This window comes from Eptatretus burgeri, chromosome 17, assembly GCF_056783735.1.
Source record: "Eptatretus burgeri isolate ZD-2024b chromosome 17, Ebu_testis_v1, whole genome shotgun sequence".
In the NCBI taxonomy this organism is placed as follows: Eukaryota; Metazoa; Chordata; class Myxini; order Myxiniformes; family Myxinidae; genus Eptatretus; species Eptatretus burgeri.
In genome coordinates, this window is record NC_140977.1 from 57,185,193 (window position 1) to 57,208,783 (window position 23,591).

The 23,591-nt window shown below is 45.4% G+C and overlaps 2 protein-coding genes across 2 annotated transcripts in view; one reads left to right on the forward strand and one right to left on the reverse strand.

Moving 5' to 3' along the window:
- LOC147010204 (uncharacterized) overlaps positions 1-19,562 on the forward strand; it is a 30,201-nt gene extending 10,639 nt beyond the window's left edge. The window contains exons 2-10 of the mRNA XM_085862999.1: positions 3,042-3,090; positions 4,598-4,680; positions 5,438-5,562; positions 5,658-5,793; positions 7,041-7,127; positions 14,232-14,315; positions 14,448-14,655; positions 15,685-16,161; positions 16,421-19,562. Coding sequence (XP_085719125.1) covers positions 3,042-3,090; positions 4,598-4,680; positions 5,438-5,562; positions 5,658-5,793; positions 7,041-7,127; positions 14,232-14,315; positions 14,448-14,655; positions 15,685-16,161; positions 16,421-16,712 — 1,541 coding nt within the window. The 3' untranslated portion in view covers positions 16,713-19,562. The remainder of the gene's footprint in view (positions 1-3,041; positions 3,091-4,597; positions 4,681-5,437; positions 5,563-5,657; positions 5,794-7,040; positions 7,128-14,231; positions 14,316-14,447; positions 14,656-15,684; positions 16,162-16,420) is intronic.
- Positions 19,563-19,568: 6 nt separating this feature from the next.
- LOC147010205 (harmonin-like) overlaps positions 19,569-23,591 on the reverse strand; it is a 67,578-nt gene continuing 63,555 nt past the window's right edge. Inside the window, 6 exon segments of the mRNA XM_085861227.1 lie at positions 19,569-19,856; positions 20,925-20,980; positions 21,292-21,401; positions 21,595-21,697; positions 21,898-21,951; positions 23,009-23,050. Coding sequence (XP_085717353.1) covers positions 19,844-19,856; positions 20,925-20,980; positions 21,292-21,401; positions 21,595-21,697; positions 21,898-21,951; positions 23,009-23,050 — 378 coding nt within the window. The 3' untranslated portion in view covers positions 19,569-19,843.

Here is a 23,591-nt window from a genome sequence, read left to right on the forward strand (position 1 = left end):
TAATAAATGAAGTTACGAGCCAGGGTACTACCCATATTAATAAATGAAGTTACGAGCCAGGGTACTACCCATATTAATAAATGAGGTTAGGAGCCAGGGTACTACCCATATTAATAAATGAGGTTACGAGCCAGGGTACTACCCATATTAATAAATGAGGTTAGGAGCCAGGGTACTACCCATATTAATAAATGAAGTTACGAGCCAGGGTACTACCCATATTAATAAATGAAGTTACGAGCCAGGGTACTACCCATATTAATAAATGAGGTTAGGAGCCAGGGTACTACCCATATTAATAAATGAAGTTACGAGCCAGGGTACTACCCATATTAATAAATGAAGTTACGAGCCAGGGTACTACCCATATTAATAAATGAGGTTAGGAGCCAGGGTACTACCCATATTAATAAATGAGGTTACGAGCCAGGGTACTACCCATATTAATAAATGAGGTTAGGAGCCAGGGTACTACCCATATTAATAAATGAAGTTACGAGCCAGGGTACTACCCATATTAATAAATGAGGTTAGGAGCCAGGGTACTACCCATATTAATAAATGAAGTTACAAGCCAGGGTACTACCCATATTAATAAATGAAGTTACGAGCCAGGGTACTACCCATATTAATAAATGAAGTTACGAGCCAGGGTACTACCCATATTAATAAATGAGGTTAGGAGCCAGGGTACTACCCATATTAATAAATGAGGTTACGAGCCAGGGTACTACCCATATTAATAAATGAGGTTAGGAGCCAGGGTACTACCCATATTAATAAATGAAGTTACGAGCCAGGGTACTACCCATATTAATAAATGAAGTTACGAGCCAGGGTACTACCCATATTAATAAATGAGGTTAGGAGCCAGGGTACTACCCATATTAATAAATGAAGTTACGAGCCAGGGTACTACCCATATTAATAAATGAAGTTACGAGCCAGGGTACTACCCATATTAATAAATGAGGTTACGAGCCAGGGTACTACCCATATTAATAAATGAGGTTAGGAGCCAGGGTACTACCCATATTAATAAATGAAGTTACGAGCCAGGGTACTACCATATTAATAAATGAGGTTAGGAGCCAGGGTACTACCATATTAATAAATGAAGTTACGAGCCAGGGTACTACCCATATTAATAAATGAAGTTACGAGCCAGGGTACTACCATATTAATAAATGAAGTTACGAGCCAGGGTACTACCCATATTAATAAATGAAGTTACGAGCCAGGGTACTACCCATATTAATAAATGAGGTTACGAGCCAGGGTACTACCCATATTAATAAATGAGGTTACGAGCCATGGTACTACCCAGATTATACAATGAGATTGCGAGCCAGGGTACTACCCAGATTCATAAATGAGGTTACGAGCCGGGGTACTTCCTCGAATGTGAGGTAGACTAGAAATGAGATGATAAGTGAGGTTGTTAGACCAGTTTTTTTCGGCCAGGATCCTGGAGGGAGATTACAAGTGAGTGAGGCAGCATATTCATGAAACGATCGATTGTTTCAAGAACGCTGCACATCGATATTACACATCAAATCCTCGTATGCCATGTGTCTAACGATTATAGATTTGTTTTGTGTTGCATCTCAATGCTATTGCACTGTTTATTGATATTAACATTGATGTGTTGTTTATTATTGTTATGATTGAGGGAGTGTGACTACTATGGGAGGGGTAGTTGTGTAAGGGTGTAGTCGTGTGGCGTTGTTTGGGGTTGCAAGCTGAAGGAACGCTGGAATGACAACAGGCAAGTTTGGACTTGGTGGATCGACACAAATCTTTGTTCCTTAATTCCCTGTGGAGCCCTCACTCCATTTTTAAGTTGGGTACACTTGCCTTCCTCGTTGTACACCTTTTCCCTTTTGATTTTGTCCAACTGATGAGGGTTCAAATCAATTGTGCATTTGATCGATAGAGCACTCTCATCATTCGCCAACTATGCGATGACTGTCGGGTTCGTTTGAAATAATCCTCCGGACGAATGCTTGTTGTCTGTGATGGTTTGATTTCAGGGACTTCCCTGGAACTCACCCGTTGTAGGTTGAGTGTCGGTGTTGTGCTAAATCGATTACATTCGAGCAAATGGTGAAATGCCACATTCGCCTTACTGGCTGGTGACTCGGGAATTCCTCCAGGATGAAAATATGATAAAACGCCTGATTTGGAACTCCGGTTAGAACTTGTATTTTCATTTCTCTGATGAACCGAAGATGGTGATTTGAGTTTGAGAGTGCCTGTTTGTCAGGTCTGTAGTTTTCCTCTTCCTGAAATGGTGAAGGAAAATTGATCAAATTCCCAACAAATTGGAACTTTTTCTCTTCCTGTGAAATTCATTTTCCTGCAACCTGACACTTGTTGCTGCTTATTCGTTGTCCATTGTTTCCCTGTGCCTTGTCGAACTTTCCTCAAACCCTCATTGCACCTCCTTTCTAACCCTGAGTGCATAATCTTTTTGTTCATCCTTTTTGTTTTTTCACCCATTGTTGGCGTTTTTAATCTCACACTTATCCGAACCTCCTACCTGCATGTAAGGAAACTCATTGTGGAGACTTGATAAAGCGGGAGGCACAAACATGGGCGGGAGGGTAGAAGTAATATACGGGAGACGGGAGGCATTTGATTCAAGTGGGAACTGGAGTTGGCTCAGGGAGGGACGGGATGAGGAAAGAGGAGACGGGCAGGCCTGGGCTTGAGGCCGGGTTAGCTCGATTGGGCGGTTTGCATAATCACTGAAAGCTTTAAAGCAAGGACAGGTAACGATAGCGAGGGAGGGCAGAGAGACAGATCGGTGGAATATACGTGAAGGGGGTTACAGGGAGCAAACATGTAACCGCCATACAGTAGTTTTCACTTTGAGTTGTAATAATGTACTTCAGGTAACTTGGCATCATCGTCCGTCTTTCAGCTCTGATAATAATCCAATAACGTCAACCATCGTAACAATGAGTGTGGAACTTTTTTAGTTACCATATGGAACAAAATGCATTGTAACCTTCCTCTTTTTTCTCACCTCCTTCCAGAACCAGCATCCGCAGAGGACTTGGCGATGGCCATGGAGAATGGGAAGAGGTATGTAAGAAAGTGAGACCATGATCCTCATCGTGCGCTTTGTGGATATTACCTGATTAGTTTACAGTTGTCATCTAGTGCCTCTTTTGGCAATACTGGATACTTACCTGATGAGGTTATCTGTAGTTATATCATCATATCATTCTCAATCGATGAACACTTTCATTTCGGACACCACATTTATTTGACTGTCTGAACTCGCACCGTGGAAACTGAGACCAGCCAGCTCGGCCTTTCTATTCTGTGCGTGCCTCCTTTATCCATATTCCTCATCGGCGAGAGGGAAAGATTGGAGACGAGGTGGAGCTGTTGAACTTGATCATGATGTAACGAGTCTGAGTCTTCTTGTGCCCATCCCATGGAACCTCCACATCATCCCACTTTGATGTCATGACCTTTGGAACTTGATGTGGTTAAATGCAACCGTTTTGACATTCTTGTGCAACTGGGCCTGATTGCATGAACGCCTCGATCCCTTTGGTGACATCATACAGGCCTTTCCGTATGTTCTTCTTTCTCCACATTTCACTCTTCTCTGAACGAAAAACACGCTCGATGTGTCAAAAGGATTCCTTGGAATTCAGGAAAACTGGCCTGTTCACTATGATGAAATACAAAGTGCAATTTGTACAAATCCTCACACCTGCTTGTTCTCAAACATCACCTGTGATCTTCATTCTGGAGGCTCAAAGATGGTGTTTCCAACACGGCAATGGATGGATAGGATATTCCTGTCCCAAACGGCTTATTACTCCCGATGGCTCATCACCTTCCACACTCTCACTGAAACGTGTTGTTCCCAGAGGATTATTCTCAAAACGATCTTATTCCTGGTCAAACTATGTAGTTTTGGATCAAATATACTGTTCGCTTTCTCTTACGACTCCTGACTCCTGAATCCAGATCAGGTGTTCACTGAGAAGACAACAGCCATCTCCCGTTCTAGGTTTCTCATAGTTCTTCGCTCTTCTTGGCAAACGTTTTCACCCGAGCAACGTTGTCTCAAAATGAGATCAGTCACCGATCGAGGTCCAGTTTGTGGAGCCTCTTGACCTCACCCTCAGCTATGACATGCGTTTGGTGTTGGTATTCCAGGTGTTCCACTGGACAATGCTTACTACCTGGTTCCTCAAATCAAAGGGACCGACTGTAAGATGCCTCTATCAATAAGCAAATGAGACAGCTCAAGGTACGGTGGGATTGACCATGAAACATGCATGAACCATGCATTTTAAAGGGAATGACCTTTCATCAGGTACATTTGAGAACCTTTGGGAGTTACTTCCTATCTTTGGTGTCCGAGAGGAGGAAACCGTTGGCCATTGTGCGTGAGACGTTGTTTAATTGCGGAACAGATTCAGCACAAGGTTGATTTGTCCTTGTTTCCTTTTCCGAAACATTCTTCCATCTCTCATTTCACTTTTCAATTCCAATTGTCCTTGCTTGTGGAAGCTGTGATGAAAGACCGAGGAAGTGGTGTATTTTTATTGAGTGCTGTTTGTTTCAGTGAGTTGTGTGTTCAGGATCACAACGTGGTACTGGAGAAAACAGAACGAGAGGGATTTGGCTTTGTTCTTCGAGGAGCGAAAGGTGAGGTGGTTCATGGCGATTTGGGAGAGGTGGTTCGTGGGGATTTGGGAGAGGTGGTTCGTGGGGATTTGCAAGTGGTGGTTTCATGGTGATGGCTTTTGGAGATTGCTGTCTAAACGTTAATTAAAGTAGTCGAGTATGAAATGCACAAGAAGTGTTTCTTTGAAGGTATAATAATATACTCCCTCCGGTTCTGTTGTTACTAATCTCGTCTGGACTTGGTAATAACATTTTCTGATGAAGTGAAGTGCACATTATTACTTTGGCTGTTTGAGCGTTTCAGTAAAACAAAAACGACAAAATCCAAATGGAAATTTTTCCGTATTCTTAATCGTATTGTTTAATCTCACAACATCCTCACTGAGTGAAGCTGTTGAATTTAAACACGCCTTCCCCTCACCCCTCTCCTCACAAACCCTCACCCAGCATTCTTCTCCCCTCCTCTGTATTATCTTCCAATCACCTCTTCCTTTTCTTTCTTCTTCAACTCTTTCAATTCCTGTCTTCCTCAATTTTTTTTTTCCATTTAATTCCCCCTCTAGCCCCAAACTTCCATTTGCATGCGAATGTTGATCCCCAAAATCACACTTGGTGCACTCGATCTGAGCACCTTGTACCCATTAAACGGAATGTTGCTGATGTCTTCTTACAGAGATCTCTCATCCAATCATTCTGCTCATCACCTGCTTCCTCAATTCAGTTCTGAAAATACTCTCCAGCCATGTGACACTTCCTTGTTTGTGTGTTTTCTTTTCAGGCAACATTCCCAAAGAAACTTTTGAGCCGACCACGGCATTCCCAGCTTTGCAATACCTTGAGAAGGTGGACAAAGGAGGCGTGGCTTGGCGAGCAGGTCTGCGTACAGGAGATTTCATCTTGGAGGTGCGAGGAATCCAAGGATTTGATGCTTTTGAAACCCTTCCGCGTCAAGCTCGGTCTCACTTGTCTCTATTGCTCTCCTTTATTTATCCCTGTAGGTGAATGGAAAGAATGTGGTTCGCTGTGGACACAAGGAGGTCGTGTCTCTCATCCGCGATAGTACGAGCCGTCTTGTCTTGCGGGTGGTTTCGGTGGCTACCCCGCCCATTACACGTGCTCGGCGTAAACGCAAGGGTAGGGATTGTGTGTCCGGGTTACAGGCCCTTGTCACAAGGTCACGGATTAGAATCTCGGCCACGGATTCCAAGCAGGATACTTATAAACTCAAAATGCCCCTGTTTCCTGTTATTGTTCTTTCCTGTCCGTTTTAGTCCTAAAACTCAAAAGGAAAAAGTTCATGCAGTTATCTTCTATGACCATGAAAAAATGCAAAGGCAAGGAGGAAGAGAATGTAGTACAAGGTGTTGAAAAGGGACAATAACGCTTTTATTTGGATAGTAGATGGTTCAAGCAAGCTTCCACCCGTTCATGGCGGAGGTGTGCTTGATAGAGCGCCAAATGCACGGCTCTAGTGAGGCCGTCGCCTTGAGAGGCCTTTGCGACTGACATGACAGCATCGATGCCGAAGTATCTCCCGAGGAATGCTAGCTAACAACGATGCTGCTGATTGGATGAAACGACGCTCTTGCTTGAGGGGGATCGTAAGCATCGCTCTTGTGAAAATATCATGAAAGTAGTTTTGTGTGAAGTCAACTTGTCTTTTTTGTTTAATCTTACAGCTCTCCCCCTCTCCCCTCCCTATACCTTACTACACCCCAACTCTTGACCAATTAACGGCTCGATTTTTAATTTCTTTTTTTTCCTGCTTCCCTATAATCTACTTTTCTGATGTAGCTCCTTCCCAGCAGGTCGATTTTAATTTTCTACGCTGTGACTCTCTTCACCACCTTCAGCAAATCTGCAGTTCAAGTTAATACAATTTCTTACCTGAGTTCCTCCCTGGTCTCTTTGACAAAGTCTTTGCTTTTGGCTCTTTCCCCCCAGTATTCACTCCAACAAGCTGGTAGGATGGCCTAGAGGTACGCACGATCGCTCTAAGCTGTCGAGCCTGGGTTTGAATCTCAACCCAGCTATAAACTGTCATCCTGGTGTTTCACAGGTATGGTGATTCATCAAATGTGCGTGCCGTCCTTCAGATGGACGTTAAATTGGCCATTACATCTGCCAGCATTAGTTGGTGGACGTTAAAAATCCCACGGTGTCCTTCACAAAGAGTAGGTGAGTTATCTCCAACACCGTGAACAAATTACAAATTCCTGGCCTGACCTACAGGGGGCACTGCATCAGCGGCACAATTGCGCTCCCAGCAATGATACAAGCAGCAGCTACAGGCTGCATACGAAATGAATGAAATTCACTCCAACAGCCCACCTCCCTTCCCTTCCTCCCACCCCCTTAAGTTTGTCTCTTGAATTTTTCAGCTCCCCCAGCACCCCCTCGTCGTTCTCCAATGACCCAGCTGACGCAACACTCCAAGTCTCTCTCGACTGACGAGATCGCTGAACTCGGTTAGTCCCTGTCTATATCCGAGTGATTTCTTACCTCACACCTTTTTTTGTCCTGTCTTGCCTTTCCCTGCTGTAGACATTTTGTGTGTGTCCGGACAAACAACACAAACTAATACTTGTTCCGCACACGACAGCTTGCTCATTGAATGGTAACAAAAGCCATGTTTCAACATTGAGAATGTCTGCATGTGATCATTGTGAAACCGCTTTGCATCCTTATGTGATAAAATGCACCAATCAATGAATAATGTGTGTGCATGCGTGCGCACACCTGTTTGACTAGGATGAAAAGAGTCGATTAATGATGGTTGTAGTCGGGGTTTGCCTAGGAACACCGACAAACATATTAAATAGTTTGGGGTGGTGGGATGACTCCAACTCTCTCTATGTAAATATATATGGCTTAGCACCGCTCCTTGTGGGAGTGGGTATTAAAAGTCATAATAATCTGCAGGAATTAAGTCCTCTGTAATTTTTGGAGAAATTAGCCGTCTGTAAGGGAGGTTTTTTTTTGTTTGTTTTTTCAAACAAGGATGAGGAGTGAAAGATTCAATAACGCTCAACAGTTGTGTTTAAAAAAAACATTTTTTATCTCATGTCTTTCATAAAAGTCGCTCTCTCATTGGTTAAATAACCCCTGATTTTGTTGTTTCTAATCATTAGAAAAGATTCACTAGAAACATTAGAAACTAGAAGAGCACTTGGTGGAGCGCATACCATACCTCCATCATGTAATGCCTGATCCACGAGAACTTATCGGGCCAAATACATTTTTTAACTAAAACGGGCACTCAGTAGAGCCCATACCTTCGCCAACGCTACATTTTGCCCCCCCCCCCACCCCACAGAAACCGTTGATTGTGAGGGTATTTAATCCCATACCACATCTGCCATCTCATATGTGTTATGATGGCTTAAAAACATTAAATTTCCTGCTGTTTGACACTGATTCACGTACATTGTACAATTTCTGTATGAACTCTCTGACCTTTTTGGGTGTCGGTGTCAAGTCAATCTGATGAAAACTGGTCACATTATAAGAAATCAAATATTACACATCACAGGATAGGGAATTGTTTTATTTTTTTTATTATTATTTACAGGATAGGGAATTGAATTCTAAACATTTTGAATTGACTTACATGCAAATTGTATAAGAATTGACCGCGTTATGATAATAAAGGTCGTTGACCCCCCTGACCTTTGACCCAAACCGCTAACAAAGGTAATGACGTCATTGTGTCATATCGTATATCACAAGATTGGGCATTGAATTCACAACATTTTGGCATTGGTTGCATGCAAATTGGATAAAAATCGACCACACTATGACAAAATGACGATTTTGACCTTTTCATGACCTCGACCTTGACCTTTGTACTCTTAATTTTGTAATTGGTATTAGAGTGTGGGGAACAGAACGGTCAACATTTTGGTGTTGGTTTCATGCAAATCAGATAAGAATTGACCGTGTTATGACTAAAACCGCACATTTTGCAATGTCGTGACCCCCCCTGACCTTTAACTCCCAACCGCTAATAAGGGTTATTACGTCATTATGTCATGTCACATATCACAAGATGGGGCATTGAATTCTGAACATTTTGGCATTAGTTGCATGCAAATTGGATACAAATTGACCGCGTTATGGTAAAAAGACGATTTTGACCTTTTCATGACCTTGACCTTTGACCCGATCGCTCCCAAAATCTAATCAAATGGTCCTCGGATAATAACCAATCATCCCACCAAATTTGCTGCGATTCAGTTCAATACTTTTGGAGTTATGCAAATAACAAACAAACACACATAAATAAATTCACAAATAAATAAATAAATACACAGCGATCAAAACATAACCTTCGCAACAAAGTTTGCGAAGGTAAATATCGTGATATGTATCGTTTTTGGCCCCATCTCTCACTGGTGAAGAATCACTTTAAAAATTCTCGGATCCAGATCCAGATCTTCAAGAAAATCGAATCAGTTCGTCCTTGTCACACACCCAACATGTCCACCAAGTTTCATCTGAATCCGTTCACAACTTTTTGAGATATCTTGCGATATATAATTTTTAGCCTTACCTTTCAATGGTGAGGAATCGCTTTAAAATTCTAGTAGTCGGATCCGGATCCAGATCTTCACCAAAATCTAATCAGTACGTCCTTGTCACACACCGAACCTGCCCACCAAATTTCAACCGGATCCATCCACAACCTTTTGAGATATCCTGCACACAAACAAACAAACAGAGAGGGGTGAAAACATAACCTCCTTCACCTTCGGTGGCAGAGATAAAGATTCACACGCGTTCTAATGAAAGTCGTTCTCTCATTGGTTAAATAACCCATAATTTTGCTTCCCTGTCAGGTCAAGCTATAGATTAGATCTGTGACTTGCTACAGCAATTATGTAAAACTATACCAATCTGTTTCCTGGTCGGGTTGTCTGCAACGGAACCATCTCCCCCACCAAGTTTCTTGGTGAGGAGGCTGTATGGATAGGGACATCCAGCAGGATTAAAAACAAAACCTGTCAAAGGGCGGAGGAGCTCCTTGTGAACCAACGGTCATCCATTTCTAGTGCCCAACTGTGTCTGCGGACGTCCTCCTGCAGTTGTGTTACTTTTTTTAGGAGGTTGGTGGCCGGATTTGCATTTCGGCCAACATGAAACCCTTCACGCCACAAAACATATGAATAACACAAAAAAAACTGGAAACCCATTCTCGGGGAGTACCTCCTGTGCAGCTGCTCTTCGCAGGGCAGCTCACCAGATGACGAGATTGGGGCAAAGCCTTCGGACACCCACTCTTTATTGTTAGGAGGAAAACATGGGGTGACCTTTCCGGTTTGGATTGCCGTAGTGTGTCAGGGTGGTGCTGAGGTGTTGTCCACCAGACGGTGAATCCTTGGGTTAACCCGAGGCAATCCCTTCGGGCGGGTGCCTGGAAAGTCCTATCCAGAAGAGAGGATAATCATGTCTCTGTTATCATCTGAGCTCAAGCGTTTGGACATCGGTATTGCAGCTCTCTCTGAGGTTGAGACCGGATAGTAGCGAGATCATGGCGGGTGGTTACACATTCTATTGGTCTGGTCACTCTGATGGTTACCATTCCCAAGGAGTTGCTGTAGCTGTATCCAATATGCTGACTCCAATGATAATTGAGGTAACACCAGTCAACGAGCGTATTACGAGACAGGATTCGTCACTCCTTGGGTGTCATTTCCCTGGTCTCTGTCTATGCTCCGATTATGGCAAGTGATCTCACCGTGAAGGACACATTCTATGCCACACTCGAGTCTGAGGTTGATCAGTGCCCCAGGTGAGATGCTCTTCTCGTCTTGGGGGATTTCAATGCATCGACTGGAACTGATGGCGATGGTTATGAGATGTGTATTGGGCCCCATAGGCCTGGAACTGTGAATCAGAATAGCATGACGTTCCTAGACTTTGCGAGAATTTATCGACTTAGGGTGGCTGGTTCATGGTTTCAGCGCCCACAGGCTCATTGCTGGACTTGGTATTCCAACGCTGGTGGTGTGGCAAAGAAGATTGACCATGTGCTCATTGATGATCACTGTAGGATGATCCAGAACCACAGGGTCCACTGGAGTGCTCAGTTCCTCAATACCGACCACAAGCTTGTTGTAGCAACTCTGAAGCTGCAGCTTAAATCCAGGAAAATGGTACCATCCCAGTCTTGGCTGGATGTTAGCAAGCTCAAGGATGAGAGGGTAGCAGAGGAGTTTGCAAGCAAGCTGAGTGGGGATTTGGGGGGTCTGGGTGCTTTGGGGAATCCTGAAGAGTTGTGGAGTGCCTTCAAGACCACCATCTTTGATGTTGCTGGTGGATGTCTTGGAACTCACCGGAGGGTGAAGAAGAATTGTCTCTCTCAAAGGACACTGGATACCATTGAACAGAGTTTCAGCACCAGGCTTAATGGCAGAGCTGAGCTGTTCAGGGAGTTGAGGCGTAAAACTGCACATTTGCTGAGGGTGGACAAGGAGGCCTATGTGCGAGGAACCTGTGAAGGGGTGGAGCATCACCTGTGGTCAAGTGATTCTCGTCCTGCTTACAGGGGAATTCGTGCATTGCGTCCCTCCAAGCCTGTCCCTCTGTGTACCGCAGTTAGAACGGAGGGTGGTGGGCTCTTGACAGAGGAGTCTGAAGTGAAGGCCCGCTGGGCCAGTTACTTTAAGCGGCTGCACCAGGCTGATCCACCAGCTGTTGAGTTGGATGTCGGGGGTGTTACTATCCCGAATGCTGACCCTCCAATCAACTGTGATCCACCTTCGTTTGTGGAAACACAGGCTGCGGTGAACCGTTTGAAATGGGGTAAAGCTCCAGGGATCTGTGGCATCCATGTTGAACTTCTCAAGGCTGGTGGAAATGCTGTACTCATGTCATTGCATGCAGTTCTGTGCTCTGCCTGGAACACAGGCATCATCCCAACTGACTGGAAGAGGGGCCTTGTTGTCCCTCTCTGAAAAAGGGAAAGGTGATCGCCAGGATTGCAACAACTACCGAGGGGTGCCGCTGCTCTCAGTGCCGGGCAAGGTCTTTGCTTGGATAATTCTTGATAGGGTTCACCACCATCTGCTTGAGCACCAGTGCCCTGAGCAGTCAGGCTTTACACCAAAGAGGTCAACGATTGACCGTATCTTTGCTCTTCAGTCTTCACCGAACGCAGACGAGAACTTTGACTGGGGCTGCTCGCAGCCTATGTTGATCTCTGCAAAGCGTTTGATTCAGTGAATTGGGATGCCCTCTGGAAGATTCTTGGTCTTTGTGGGGTGCCACCAAAACTGATCAATGTGATGTTTGAATTATACTCTGGTACTGAGAGTGCTGTGAGATGTGGTGGTTCCATCTCCGACTTGTTTCCAGTGGTTGCTGGAGTTTATCAGGGGTGTGTACTGGCCGCCACACTTTTCAGCACTTGTATGGACTGGATTCTTGGGAAGATGTCGGAGAGATCAAGCTGCGGTGCATCGTTTGGGAATGTCAAGATCTCTGACCTTGATTTCGAAGATGATGCAGTCATCTTTGCGGAGACTCTGAATATCCTTTTGGGGGCCCTCGAGGTGCTGAATGAGGAGTCGGAACTGCTCGGATTACGGATTTTCTGAGTCAAAACTAAGATCCAGGCTTTCAATGACATCTTGGACGCTGCCATCCTGTCTGATAACTGTTTATGATGAGCATGTTGAGGTCACTGAGAGATTCACTTCCCTTGGCAGCGATATTCACATCTCTGATGGCTATGAGCCAGAGGTCAATAGACATCTGGGCCGGGCCTGGGGAGTCATTGATTCACTGGTTCGTGAGGTGTGGCGCTGCTGGTACCTGTGCGGGAGGACGAAAGTCCGAGTCTTCAGGTCCTGGCTGCTTCCAGTATTGCTTTTGGGATGTGAGACTTGGACTCTGATCTGGGATCTGAGATGGAGACTTAATTCCTTTGGTACCAGGTCTTTTCGGAGAATCCTTGGCTATCGCTGGTTGGACTTTGTGTCCAACGAGCGGTTGCTGAGAGACACTCAAATGAGATTTGTTACGTGCATAGTCCATGAGTGTCAGCTGCAGCTGCATGGAGATGTAGCTCGTTTTCCTGATGCTGATCATGGTCACCAGATTCTCTCAGCGAGGGAGCCTTGTGAGTGGAGGAGGTCAATGGGCTGACCACATGCCTCCTGGTTGCAGCAGGTTGAACCGCATCTTAAAGAGATTGCGATGTCTAGGCATCTGCCTGGGGGATGACCAGACGGAGTCCCTGGAGTACTCGTGGAAAGTGGACGCAGCGACGCACTGCTCCAGCGCATGCTCCCATACCTGACCTGACCTGCCCTTCATGCGCACACCACTTCTTTGAACTGTGGTTGTGATTATTGATGGATGGAGATCACTTTATTCTCCATTCTCTTGCTCAAAAGTCAGTGACTCATGAATTAACAATAGCTTGTCTTGAAGTTGAAGATGAGTTGATGAAATTACTTTCTCAGTCTTGAGGCCAAAAGGAGTGATGGAGAAAGAAAGGGTTGTGACTGGATTTGCCTGGCCTTCCGGTCTGGCCAATGGTTGTGCACTCGCCTTTGAGTTGCCCATTCTGTGTTGAATTCCTGATCTGGTTACAAAACTGTCACCTTGGTGTCTCAGGCAGGGCGCTGCATTGAAGAGTACGCCGTCCGTTGGATGGTACATTAAGCCGGAGAGGTATCGGCCGACATTGGTTCTTGAGTCTGGTGGATGTGATTCAACGGTGTCCATCACGGAGTTGGCGAGTTATCGTCAGCACCCTGACCAGATTCCTGACCTAACGCTGGAAATGTAATGGCAAACCACCCAATGTAATACTACCCATGAGTCAGCTTTATCAGCACACAGACGTTCCTTTTTTATTATTATTTATTTTTATTCATCGGGGGATATGGTCATCGTTAATGAGCAGAAATCAATCACCCATTTTTGGGTAACACCCGTCACCGTTGCTTTTTCTCTGTCCGATGAAGGGTGTACGCCCGAAACATCTTGCTTCCCACGGCAATTAGCGTACTTCGATCGATGTCCTGTCGATTTTTCGGTCTCTAGTTGCCTTAAAGTAGTGGTATTCCTTCTTCTAAAACCACTGCAAGGTTGCTCGATAACCACACCCACCCCCACCGACTTCTCTTGTAAATGATAATCTGAAAACAGCTCTTCTTTGTAAGCTTGGGAGAAGCAAGCAGAGTTACTCTTGGCTAAACCCTCCAAAGTAGATCTTGTGAAAGTAGTTTGAGATGTATGGAGGAAGTATTTTCAAAACGAGGGTGGTTTCTCTAGTATGAGGCACTTGCTCATGCAGTTAGCATCATGTGCACATTGCTTTCAGAATGCTTGACACTTTCTGCTTAAGAAGCTGATAATGTTCTTTAAGTATTGTTTTTTTTTTGGTACCATGGTTGTGTTGTTATTTTTTTTTTTTGGTACCTCGGTTGTGTTAAAGAAAAAAACCCAGAAGAGGCATTTACATTTATTTCTGAAAACATTGATTTTATTTATTTCTGAAGCATTTACTGATCACACGTGTATCATAGCCTTAATTTTCTTAACTCCTTCTGCCTTTTCAGAGAAACTTGATGAAATTCTCGCGAGTGCTGAGAGTTCAGAAGGAATCGATTCAGAATCCCCGCTGTCCGTTTTACCAGCCTTGCGTATGTACTTGAACTCATACCTGCAACCTGGGTTTGAAGTTCCTGGGCCTGTGTCCTAATGTGATCTCAATATGTATGGTTTTTTTTTAATAACCCTTCATTGTTTCTCTTGCATTCCTCACTACCTTGCAGGTGTGGTCATAAGCAGTCTTCGCCGTGCCCACTCGGTGCAAGACTTCAGTTCAACAGACCTTTCCATACCCCCTCCACCCTCCAGTCCAGCTCCCCTTTTCCCATTGGAGGGCAGTGACATCCCTCCTCCCCCACCCCCTGACTTCAAACCTCCCCCAACTCCACGAGAGGTGGCAGAGATGGACTTTAACGTCCCCCCAGCACCCTTGTATGCACCACCTCAACCGCCTTCAATCAGTCCACCGCCGCATGTGCCACCTGACGTGCTGCCTCCTCCTCCTTGTTATGCACCCCCTGAACTTCCATCACCAGTAGTTGCCTATTCCCAAGCTCCACCATCTTTCATACCGATTTTACCTTCACCTAACCAGTCTAAAGCATGGTCTCCCAACACAACTCAAACTCATTTACCTCCTTCTCCAACTTACCCACTTGCTGCTGCTACTCCTGCTATTGCTGACACTCCTCTGCTGGTTAGGCCGCCAACTCCTCCTCCGGCGAGGTCCCCAACCCCTCCTCCTGCGAGGTCCCCAACCCCTCCTCCGGCAAGGTCCCCAACCCCTCCTCCGGCGAGGTCCCCAACCCCTCCTCCGGCGAGGTCCCCAACCCCTCCTCCGGCGAGGTCCCCAACCCCTCCTCCGGCGAGGTCCCCAACCCCTCCTCCGGCGAGGTCCCCAACCCCTCCTCTGGCGAAGTCACCAACCCCTCCTCCGGCGACGTCCCCAACCCCTCCTCCGGCGATGTCCCCAACCCCTCCTCCGGCGACGTCCCCAACCGCTCCTCCGGCGACGTCCCCAACCCCTCCTCCGCGAACGTCCCCAACCCCTCCTCCGGCGACGTCCCCAACCCCTCCTCCGGCGACGTCCCCCACCCTTCCTCCGGCGACGTCCCCCACCCCTCCTGCGGCGACGTCCCCCACCCCTCCTGCGGCGACGTCCCCAACCTCTCCTCCGGCGACGTCCCCAACTGATTCTTTATCTCCACCTTCCCAATCACCAATTCTTACTCCGGTTGTTGCTTTAGCTTCCCCTGTTGCTGCACATACTTACCCCACTGCTGCTAATGATTGCCAATTGCAACCACAAATGTCTACAACTGTATCAGATATTAACAGCCATACCTCTTCCCCAACCTCTTCTCCTCCCCATCCTGCAGTTCATCCCCACCATGTCTTTGTTCCTGTCAGTCCAACATTTCATTCTTCTCCTTCTGTCTCCCCAATCATTACTCCCGGCAGGACGCAAACCCTGCCTGCTGTCGCTCCCAAACCCAAAAAACTGCCCCCGTTCCTAACAGGACGCCTCATCATGCCCTTGGCCAACAACAAGCCCATCACCCCCTCCCCCTTCGCTGCTGCCGTGAAAAACAGGCTGGGACGTCCTGGAGTGATCAGTCAAGGTACAGCCACCATCTCGCCACCGCTTTCTCCACCACCGTTTTCTCCGCCACCAGCCTCCTCTCTTCTGCATCCTGTCACAGGGCAGCCGGCGACACCTGGGAGTCCTCTTGCTCTCATTCTTGCTGCCCGACACCGAGCAACGGCTCGTCAGACAGAGCGTGTCCATGGCCAATCTGAGATAAGGTCCATTCGCCCAGGATCCTCCGTGCCTAGCCGCCCCGCAATGGCCGTAGGACCGCAACCGTTTATGAGTAAAGCCTCATCTCCAGCCACGAAGAATGCCATAGATGTTGACTCTTCACAGCAATCACAAAGGTGAGCAATGGTTACTTCAGTGCAGTTAGAACATTGGTCAGATTAAGATGAAAAATGACTAAGTAAGAGTTTACCTTTGAGAACTTTAGGGACCTGGTACTGTCTAACTCCTAGTTCTCACCGTTATCATTGACTGATGGTTTACACTGTCGTTAAAAGTTAAAATATTGCACTAATAGTTAGGGAGAGGAACCTGACCTTTTTGGAGTCCAACAGCCATGCTTTAACCACAACCCCACCTCCCCATTATCTCCACCAGCACAAAGGATCCCGCTTCATCTCCAAGCCCAGAGCCATCCATCCAATCGGCTGCAACAGCGTCCGGTGAATCTTTTATGAACAAGCCGGTGAATGAGTGGAGCAAGGAAGATGTGGCAGAATGGTTAGATAGTTTGTTACTTGGAGAACATCGAAAAATATTCCTAGAGCATGATATTGACGGTTCCCATCTGCCGTCTCTTGCCCGTGATGACTTCATCGAGCTGGGGATCATTCGTGTTGGCCATCGCAAGACCATCGAACAGGCACTCAAAGAATTGCTAGGTCAATAACTGTCATGTTGCTCTTTTTGTTTCTCCACGATTAGATTACTATTGTAAGTTGATTGCTCTCTTTACACACTTCCTCGTTTCTTTTTGAGAACTCGAACTCCATATTTGCCGTCTCACCGTCAGAAAATTTACTCCTTTACCTGATTTATGGAATTTTCTCTTACATACACTATTTCATTTTTTAAAATCCGATCCCACACCTCTTCTTCCCTTTGCTTCTCTCAAACTAACAGCACCTTTTCATCGGGTCTTCTCTTGTGATTACACTGCTCTTTTAACCAGCGGCTGAGCTTGCCGGATCCGAGGTTCTTCGTCGAAAGGATGTCTCGTAGATGAGCTATGGGTGTACTTTGAGATAAGTATTCGGGTTTTAGCTTGACTTAGAGTTTGTTGTTGAGTGTCTTCCCTTCTCTTGTGTTGAAACTTTCTGTTGAAATGTCGAGCAGCATCACCCCCACTCTGTCTTTCTGATAACGAAGTGCAGCTGGATTATACAAAATATCCTTTTGGGTTTAACATTGTGACTGGGTTAGAGGAAGATGAATGGTGGGGGGGGGGGGAAGCAGTGTGGGGGTATGGTGGATACATGCGAGAGGGATGTGTCGAATGTCAGGAAATGATGAACTCAACGTCCACATCATCATTTTATTCCAGGTTGGTTCATCAAACCACCTTAGTTATTTTGCATGTTGCTTTAGCAAACCATCTATTTTAACCACTAAGCATTTAAACTGTGGCAATGTCGAGCATCATATTCATTTGTCCCAACTTCAGTGTGGCTCGATTCCCAATCCCAAATAGCACCCCAATTACAAACGTCCGGTGCCAATTTGAATGGTAATGCCTCTCGAGCCCCCTAAAGTAACCCCATTTACCACTGTACCGGGTTCACCCTTAGCATACACGTTTAGTTATACATCGTTGCACTGAGTCCTGATGTACGGTGTTGTTGATGTTTTGTTGCTGAAAACAAGCTTTTTGGGTTTCTGCTGCCACAACATAAACCCTTGTGCCTTTGGATGAGTTTTGTGATGAGAGAGAGAGAGTACAGTACGTGTGTTCGTAACCAACAACGATTTAGAATGTGGCCACCCCATTTGGGGGTCACGTGCCTTAAGTCTTCAACGCTTCTGGTCCAGGTACGAGTTTGGACTCTAAAACGTGCTCGTGAGCACTTTCATGAGTCGACGGACTAGATTGCTGCTTAAAACACAGGGAGATGGCCATTAGGGACACACAGATAGGAAGTATTTTGCTTTTATTCTTGGTGTTTCCTATAAACACCTCAAACGTCACTGGCACTTCAAATGCAAAATAAATACTATATGAACAGCTATATATATATATATATATATATATATATATATATATATATATATATATATATATATATATATATATATATATATATATATATATATATATATATATATATATATATATATATATATATATATATATGTTAGCCTAACGAGCGCAGTCTACCTTCACTATAACTAGGTACCACGGGCCGGGTCATTACAGTCGGAGCTGGGATTCGGAACTGCGGATGTGACGCGAAGGTACTTTGGAGTCCAGGTATCAAGTTTTTGGGCCTTGGGTGTTAGGGTTTATCGGAGACTGCACGTCGAGGTACTGAAGAGTGCACGAGGGGGCTGAGTGTCGGTACTGGGGATTCATGACGTGTATAGTTGAGGTTTACATACACCAAGTACCTGTTTGCAGTCTCCACCTTCAAAAAGGTAAACATTCCGCCCTCAGTTTATGAGAGTCGAGTAAAAAGTGAAGCGATCATGGAGGATCTTTCACAGTCATGGATGGTTTTTTTTTAAGATGGAGTGTTATTGAAATTTGTCTTGTTGGGATAATGAGAAGGTACATTGTGGATTAACAGAAGAGGTTTACCTGTTTAGTTGGTAAAGTAGGTTTTCAGTTGACAGGTTGTTTCATGGGTTTTGGCTGTTCTTACCTTGCATGCTTTGCTGGGGGTTACAGGTGACAACTACCTTTTGGGATGGTGCTGACATTGCTTGATGCATTGGAAGTCAGATCGTCATTGCTGTTACGAATAGTATTATTGGTTTGTTCCTCTATCTACTTGCCATGTGATCTTACCTTTACCTGACCTTGTGCACAACGAGTGTTTAATCTCGTAAACGCTGGTTACCTTCACAAGCGACCGCATTAACGGTGGCAGCCTTTCGGGGTGGTGCCTATCACCTTCTCAAACAGTCACAACATAAGATGACCTTTCACCATCATTCACGTATCGTATGGTTCGTGGGTGCACGGGGACTTCGAATTGTGAAATTAATTTGGTCAGTGCCTCATTTTTATTACAAACCTCGACACACTCGAACAATCTCCACTTTCATAACTCCCGGATACCGTTTAATGAGCTGCAAGTTTTCCCACCTCCACAGACATGGTCCCACTTGCTCGATATCACTTTATGGTACGGTGCGGGAGTAAGCTCTGACCTGGCACAGTCGATTCGAGACCAGGCCTCCGAGATGCTCGGTCTGATGTTACCCCATTATGTCGCTCCACGAGGCGATGACGCAAGATGATTTCATTACTCGGACGCACCTGTGGCTGGCTGTTGCATAACAAGGTACAATTGAGTAAAAGCACACTGGAGCTCGGATTGCTGTAAACACGTTCAAGTCAACGGGACTTTGACTGGCTAGCCTATGGGTTCAGAGCATGTGAGGCAAGGCCCCAGGTGTAAACGGGGTCTCCGTTTGAGCCGGCAGGTTTTATTTTACCAGGTGGCTCGTTTTGCATGATTTTTTGTTTTATCTTCCGTGTATGGAATAAAGCTTCAGCTTCCAACAGAGCACAAATAAACAGGTGTTGTCATTTTGTACATACCAGCATTTATTTTTGTTTCACCGTGCCATCCGATTGCAGGGACGAGGACTCGCATTCACCGAGTCATCGTGGTCCCGACAATAGCAGTACTCCGGACAGAGATGCTCATTATATGATTGGCAAAGATGAGCAGAGGATTGTTCAGGGTGATGGGAAAAGACAGAGGTGTTTGAGATAATTATACATCTCTGCTATAATGATAATCTCATTCTCCTTCACGTGGAGAATCGTCTTCCACTCTTCAAATCCTCGCGAATTCAGAAAAGGGTTCTGCAAAGGAGAAACATCTTATTCACTTCAATGTGTTTCCTTTTAAAAGAGAGAAGCATTTGGCATTGCGAGTTATTAGCTTATCTGGAATTTAAATTCCAGGTAAGGTGTTGTCATCGTGCACGGTCCATCCGTCCGTCTCCTGTTTTGACTTCTCCGGCCAAACCGCTGCGCTGATCGGGCTGAAATGTGGCAGCAACGTTCCTTTCCTGGCTGGTAGCAGGAATTGCAACGCTTCTTAGGGTCACGTGACTTTAAGTAGGTCAAAATGGTCGATTTAGTAAATTCTTTCAAAAACCTTCTTCACACCCACCAGTCAGGATGCTACTAAATTTGGGTTACAACATTAGGCCAGGGCCCAGATAAGCTGCAGGTCCAGTGGTCCCATTTTTATTTCCATGTTACGTGATGTTAAGGTAGTTAACTCACTAACCTCAATGATGGTGCAAAGCATTTTTAATTCATGAGGATCAAACCAAGCAATGATTATATCAGACACAAACCCCGCCGGAGACAAACCTGCAAGACACAACAAACTCTGCGACCAAAAGCAATCAAACCATGCTGTGTACTCAAGCCCTGGGCTGGCAGGATGGCCTATAGGTACGCACACTCACCTCTAAGCTGTGTTGCCTGGGTTTGAATCCCAACCCAGCTATAAATGTCATCCCAGTGTTTCACGAGGCAGGGCGATTCATCAATGTGTGTACCGTCCCTCGAATGGACGTTCACCTGGTGTCCTGTCTGCCCGCATTTATCGGTGGCTGTTAAACATATCACGGTGTCCTTCGTGAGGAATAGGTGAGCTATCGTCGGCACCACGAACAAATTACAAATTCCTGCCCCAACTACTGGGGGCATATCAGTGGCACAGCCGCGCCCTCACCCAACGATGCTACCCCGCAGCCTTGTGCTGCATACGAAAGAAGAAGAGGAAGAAGAATCGAACCCCGACAGCCACAAACCGTACTGTGTAGTCAAACCATGCTGCTACAAACTTATATGATGACCAGTTAAACATTCTATTGGTTTTAAAGCTAACCCGATGTCTGCCTCTTCGACACTTACTGTTCATCTTCATAAGGCTTTGGTGGAGCCACAGCAATTACGAGGTCAATCCAGTCCTGATGGAGAAAAGTGAAACAGGAGGGATCAGCAGCACACCCAGGGTGAGGTGACAGCTGAATGTTGAAGAAAACTAAACATGGAGAGCACGTTCGTGACGTCAAAGAAATATTTAAATAGAAGATACATTTAACGTGCTGCAATAAAAATGGTGACTAATCAATGCACGAGATGCAACATCAATACCCAACTGTTGCCTGATGTAAAGTTGTCTGTGAGTGTAAATGGAAGGAGTTTGTGAGGTCAGGATTGTGGGCAGTGTACACACGTAACTTGTGAGTGCTGGAGAGTGCAGAAAAGTCAAACTCACTGCATTTCTCTTCCAAGCTTGCTCGAGCTGGGCCTGGGCTTGTTCCAGTCGCATGTCCAGTAATTTATAACCATCCACCGCGAGCAACTCATCTCCAATAGCCACCCCTCCTGCAACATTGGGGTCAAGGTTAAAGCAGAGAAGGAATGGAGCACATCAACTTTCAAATGTGTTTGATCACATTGCTTTTGTTCGGCTAGAACAATGGACATTCACACGGGAAAGACAATGGACAAATCAATGCAACGTATGTGAATTGAAGCATGTGGTACGGGGATTGTTGTACCTCCATTTATTACATACCATGCTTATCTGCGGCACCTCCTTCGTAGACCGCTGCCACGACCACTCGTCCCGCCAAAGGTGATCCCCGCCCTCCCTCCAGACCCAGGTCGAGCGGTCCATTCTGCGACGATCCAGGCCGGGTAGAAGGCAAAGTTGATATTAAAGGCCACGGTGACCGGCAAAGTGTAAAGCATTGCTTATTGAGTGGCGAGGCACACAAAGAGGAGATAGATCTATCCGATGAGAGTGAAGATGGATTTAAAGGTGAGATGGTGTGCACCAGTATGTGACGAGGTGATGGAAAAGGTAAAAACAATTCACCTTCTTTATATGGAGTTTCCTCACCTCCCGATCCCCTATTTGGTCCGCTGTAAACTACAGGAATCGGTGGGGTCAGTATGTAGTAGATCATCAGGTATAAAGCACAAGGCATTGGCGCATTTACAAGGGTTCGTGTAAATTCATTGGTTTCATATTTTAAAATAAACATATTGTGTTCTTCAAACCTCAATATTCTCACTGTAAATGTAACGTTCACAACAAATGTGAACCCGGAATGGGAGATCGATTTTTTTTTTTTGTCCACAAAGTCGAGGCTCGTGGAAGAGCTGGAGTTGAGAAATGTGTCCACAAGTAAAAAACAAAGGAATTGAGGGACAGATAAAGGTTAATTAGACGGATATGGATAGTGGGGAGGGGGGAAGGACAGATATAGGGAGGGGGAGGGAGTTGGACAGATATGGATGGGGGAGGAGGGGATGAACAGGAGGAGGTGAGCTGGACAGATATGGATTTGGGGGTGGGGATGCTGAGACAGATGGAAGATTCAGACTGTAAGCACTTTGTACAGATGAAATTTTCAGTATACTGTACAGTACATTCCCAAGAGACAAACAACACATTCATTATGAAATTGGAATCGCAGATGGTGAGGAGGCACTGTTGCTTGTGCTGTGATTTGTCTCTTTTTTTAAGCAAAGCAAGTTCTGCTGTTGGTTTTAAATGAAATCTTGTAATCACCTCCTTAACTCACCACAATGTACATCTTTAAATGGAAATGCACATCGTGTAACTTCACGTGATAAACATGCCAAACAGCCGGTTCACATCAACCGAACATTCTTCGGCAACACCCTCCCCATTCATCTTGTCCTTCAACTTCAACAAAAAAAAACTAAACTTGGAACCACAAATGGAGACGGAAAGAGGGCGCAAAAGCCAAATGGAGAAAGTTTCCAGGTGTCTGTTCCGAAGCCTGGAGGCAGACATTTTGAGATGTTATAGCATGGCAGGAGCTCAGAATGGGTCCACCTATGGCTATGCCTGATGGGGGCATGGTACACTGGCACGTCATGGGTGTACATGTTGTAACTACGAGAGAGCGAAGCAGGCACAGTGTCAGACTGTCCACGTGAGGGTAAAGGAACCTTACCATAGTCAGGGGGTCAAAATCCTCAGAATACTTTTGGAACCCCTTGGGAAGGAAAAATCCACAAGAAAAAGGTGTCAGTTTGGGGTCAATGGGAGATCAAGGGAGTTTAGAAACAATTAGAAAAGTGTGAAACGTACAAACAAAAATGGACTTTGGGTTTGTTCACTCTAGAAAATTTACAAATAATTTGCATCATCATCATGAGCAAAGTGTTGGAAAAATCTCAACATGCAAGGGAATGATCTGTGGCAACGGATGATAAAAATAATAATAATAATCATAAATATAATAATCATTGTCATCATCATCATCATCTGCCCGTTATTCATCGCACGGTACCTCATTGTCCAGGTCCAATATACGCTGGAAGGAAAAATGTTCCCCGACTAACTTTCCCCTCTAAGACCATCCAACGGTCTAAAACATCCCGAGATGGTCGTCCGATGGATACATGAGACTTTCACAAGAACGGAAGGAATGAACAGACGTTGGAATGTTGAAATGACTATAATTGGGTATTTTGTTTATTCCTAATCCAATGGTGAGCGAGTTCCGATAAATGTGACTTGAATTATTATCAAAT